At 40.4% G+C, this 4,178-nt stretch overlaps 1 protein-coding gene across 1 annotated transcript in view; it reads left to right on the top strand.

Moving 5' to 3' along the window:
- Window positions 1-3,491, top strand: part of MED10 (mediator complex subunit 10) — a 7,293-nt gene extending 3,802 nt beyond the window's left edge. Inside the window, exons 3-5 of the mRNA XM_035894149.1 lie at window positions 175-258; window positions 1,449-1,551; window positions 2,699-3,491. Coding sequence (XP_035750042.1) covers window positions 182-258; window positions 1,449-1,551; window positions 2,699-2,794 — 276 coding nt within the window. The 5' untranslated portion in view covers window positions 175-181 and the 3' untranslated portion in view covers window positions 2,795-3,491. The remainder of the gene's footprint in view (window positions 1-174; window positions 259-1,448; window positions 1,552-2,698) is intronic.
- The last annotated feature ends 687 nt before the right edge of the window (window positions 3,492-4,178 follow it).

Genomic DNA, 4,178 nt, shown 5'->3' with positions numbered 1-4,178 from the left:
AGCCTGGTACCTCAGGGTACCGGAGGCCCTGTCCGGCGGATCTGTCACCCTTCCGCCGTAGCAAAACGCCTCCCTCGCTGGGTTTCGTGCCGCTGGCTTCGCAGCCGCGGTTAGGGTTAGCACGGTACTCTTTCCACCTTTTTGGCTAAAACCGACCCCGTTTTCCTTTTACAGGAATTTCATGGTGACGGGCTTGCAGGATATCGACAAGTGCCGGCAGCAGCTTCACGACATCAGCGTGCCCTTGGAAGTTTTTGAGTAGGTAACTTTGTCCCTGGAAGGGAAGGTGCTGTTAGTCGGTGCGGTTCGAGGTAGCCGTGTCGTTGCAGCGTGGGTATTTTCCCTGAGGACTGCTTGTTCCTTAAACTCCGTCTTCTGAATCCCTCGCGAGAGTGTGAGCAGGCAGAAGAGGGTAAGAAAAGTACCTTTAGCCTGGGAGAAGGTGGAAGGGTAAGAGAAGTGATAAATTACAGACCTGTTTTCAGACTTTTTTTTTTTCTTTTTTTAATTTATATTGACTTTACATAAAGCGACACAGATTCTGCCGAATCTAGTGATTTAGTTAGTAAGCATTCTTTTTGGAAATACACTTTTACTCTAGGTTAGAATCAGGGTTTAAAGTTGCAGATGAAAATAAATTAGGCCCGTACCTAGGTGTTTAGTTTTGGTAGTGGCAATCTTCTTGCTGGCAGGGAATTAGAACACTGAAAGCAAAATCGTGAATGTAGAGAGCTTTTACGATATAGCTGACAAGGTAATTTACTGGTGTGTCTTCTAAGTCCAAATGTCACTGGTTTGCTATATTCTGGCGTGTTACTGGCTATACAGGACTTTTTTCTGTTGGGCCTTCAATCTATTTGTAAATCTACAGTGGCAATCTTAAATGTTTTGTCTTCTTGTGATGGAATTTCCCTTTGTCAGGCACTGATATTGCAAAGTAAAAAATACCTTTAGAGGTTTGCCAGCAGAGGCATGTTAACTTTTACTCTTTGCTATGGTATGTACACTTCCTCCTCATCCTTGAATTGCTGGGTGCTGTACTCCTGTGTGCTTATTGCTCACCACCTACTAACTGAGCTACTTTATGGTTAGCACCCTTTCAGTTGCTTGGAAAAGGACCATCTTTGTTCATTTGTGTGCACTTGCTGCCTGTGAGGAGCTGGGTAGCTATGTTTTCTGTTTGCCTTTAATACTTTTTTTCAAAGCTCGAGGCTTTCTGGAAACAAAGACTTAAAGCAGCATACCAAGACACCTGTTGGCTGGCCACGGCCTTGTCGTCCTTGAGCTGTCTGAAAACGGCTGAGTTAGACCATGTTTTTTAAAATGCACATTTCAGATAATAGTAGTAACAACAACAAAAAAAAAGACAGCAAGGTGAATAATTCTGTACCTTGAAGAACATCCTAGTAGGAATGTGGTCATTTAGGTAGTATCTTTTCTGTTTTCAGATACATAGATCAAGGCCGCAATCCTCAGCTTTACACTAAAGAGTGTCTGGAGCGAGCTTTGGCTAAAAATGAGCAAGTAAAAGGAAAAATTGACACGATGAAGGTAAACCAGAAATAGTGAAAGTATCAATGTAATAATGTATTTGATACGTTTTTACTTTTCTGTAAATATTGGGGGGGGGGGTGTAACTTGTGCAGTTATTAAATTCCCTTATTAAGTGATTTGTATGAGGAATTGCTCTGTATCCCTCTATCTTAATTGATGCTAATGCAGCCTGTTCTGGAAAGGAAACTTGAAATTCATCCCACAGTTGGAGATGCAGATGCCTCTATGGTTTTATTTTGATTAAAGTTGTATGTAGCATTGCAGATCTTGTTGTTGTTGTCATCATTTTGAATACTAGTGAGTACCTCACACTGTTACAGATCTATAACTGTGATGTGTGTAAACTTAGAGATAAGCAAAACAGAAGGGATATTTTTCCAGACTGGATCTTAGAGTATTAAAATGCCGAACATGCTATATAAGCAGGAGTTAATCTTCATAAGGTTACTTAAAATGTGTGACAGTGTTTAGGGTTTTCTGAACTTGCACTTTCACCTAGTATGAACCTAAACATTCTGCGCTACTATTTAACTGCTGTAATTACTGCTGAAAAAAAAAATTGGAAAAGGAAGTTCAGTAAGATTTGAGAAGGGGCTGTTTGTGTTTCAGAAAGTTCTTTGGCTGAACTTAAAGTAGTGTGGAGGATGGCAATTTGTGCTGCAGAATGTATTCGTACCTCCATATGTTCTAAGCACTTCTCTTTCTTTCAGTGTGCTCTGTGCTTGTAAAAGATGTAGGAAGAATTACGTATTTCTAAGCCTGGTGGAGGGGGTTGCATATGAAATCAAGAGGACATGTCCTTTGTCAGCTTTGCTTAATAAGGTCAGGCAGTAATTGATGCACCAGGGCTTACCAGAGAGGTCCAACTACTTTGTATTTCTTGAGTGAAAGTGCTAGTTAACTTATGGGAAGTCAAATGCATTTTAGTTTGCCTGGTGCTTTCCTAGTGGATTTCACCTGAGCATTTTCTGTGAATTCTGTAAAAGTAACTTTCTGTGTTTGTGCGCGTTTGTGTTTTGAGGGATTTTTTTGGGTACCCTTTTCTTGGGTTACTGAAATGTAGAGCTGTTCATCAGATAACACTGCTTGATGAAATCTAAATAAATTGTGCAGGTGTTGTATATACACTTTTTTCTCTTTCCAGAAATTTAAGAGTCTGTTAATTCAAGAACTGACAAAGGTCTTCCCAGAAGACATGGCAAAGTACAAAGCTATTAGAGGAGAAGATCCTCCTCCTTAAGCTGGCTTTGATGGCTCAAAAAAATACCAATTCCATAAACTGACACCACTCTATAAAATCATTGATTGGAGAGAGGGGGAATCCAAGCCTTCGTGACAACTGTACCAAGAATGGCAGTGATGGACTGCAAAGGAGCTTGATTGTTGATGCTTCTGGTGAGAAGCTACTGCATCTTCCCGAAGGCTTTTACTCAAAGGTTGCAGTTGAAACTTCCTGTGGTGATCTATTCTTCTTTCCCGGAAGGTTTTGGAGATGTAATTGCCCACAGGTCATCAATACATAGCATTTCCCACAACGTGCATTTCCAGAGCAGAAAATCATGGGTTTTGTCTTCTGAAAAGTGTGCTCCTGGATTGTGGGCTCATCTGTTTTTAAGAGAAATACATTTATCACACTTGATTATTCTTTCATTTGTAAACTGCCTTTTTTTTTTTTTTTATTACAGTAGAAACAATTGACTGCTTCCATCTTGCCAGATTCTACTGAACAGGAGCCTGTCAAGGGCTGCAGTTCTCCTGTGTCATAATGAGTCACAGCCAAGAAAACCTCCAGATATTTTTGTTTTGCTCTGTGAGCTGCAGTGCAGGTGGCCGAGGACATAGCAAGTGAGCATATTTGGGGACTAGCTCCTCAACAATGTTAGTATTTTGTATAGTATTTAATGTAAGCTTTTGTTTAATTCTGTTCTCTTTCTGTAAGCAGGTTGAATAAAAATTTGAAAAAAAAATTAAAAAAAATTGAGTTCTATCGTTTTTCTGTTGTATGCTACTCTTTGGAGAATGAAGTGAAAGCTGTGAAAAACGTAAGCAGGTTGAATAAAAATTTGAAAAAAAAATAAAAAAAAATTGAGTTCTATCGTGGAGAATGAAGTGAAAGCTGTGAAAAATAGCATATTCCTCAGTCTCACAGTGATAGAAATAAACTTTTAACAGCTGAGTTTTGATACACATTTTATATCTGACAGTAATGTCAACTTGGCACTTCGGTTTTGTGGGGAGAACTTCCGTTTTGGTACCTGAAGCAGGAGATTTTGGGGATCAGTGATTGTTACCTGGAGCGTTTCTGATTAGCTGGGAACTCATCTGTGAAGTCTATGATCATTCGTATGTAAGCTAGGCCTGACGTAGAATGGGGTGTTGGGGTCGCTACCCGGGGGCACAGCGCACGTGCAGAAGCGTAGTTTTACAGTGGAAGCCAGAGGACCTCTTTTAACCTTGGGGACTTGTGAAACTCAAACCCTTTGTGCTCCCATTTGTCCTTCCAGATGCACCTTGACTTGTTTTTGCACTGGCAAATGTTTTTACTATTTTGTTAACTTTCGTTTAGGTGCTAAACTTAGCAGTTGTGGGCAGGAGCTGCAAAATACCACTATGTCCGCGTGCCC

This window comes from Egretta garzetta, unplaced genomic scaffold, assembly GCF_000687185.1.
Source record: "Egretta garzetta isolate BGI_Z169 unplaced genomic scaffold, ASM68718v1 scaffold264, whole genome shotgun sequence".
Classification (NCBI taxonomy): domain Eukaryota; kingdom Metazoa; phylum Chordata; class Aves; order Pelecaniformes; family Ardeidae; genus Egretta; species Egretta garzetta.
This window is presented reverse-complemented; position numbering and strand designations above follow the sequence as displayed.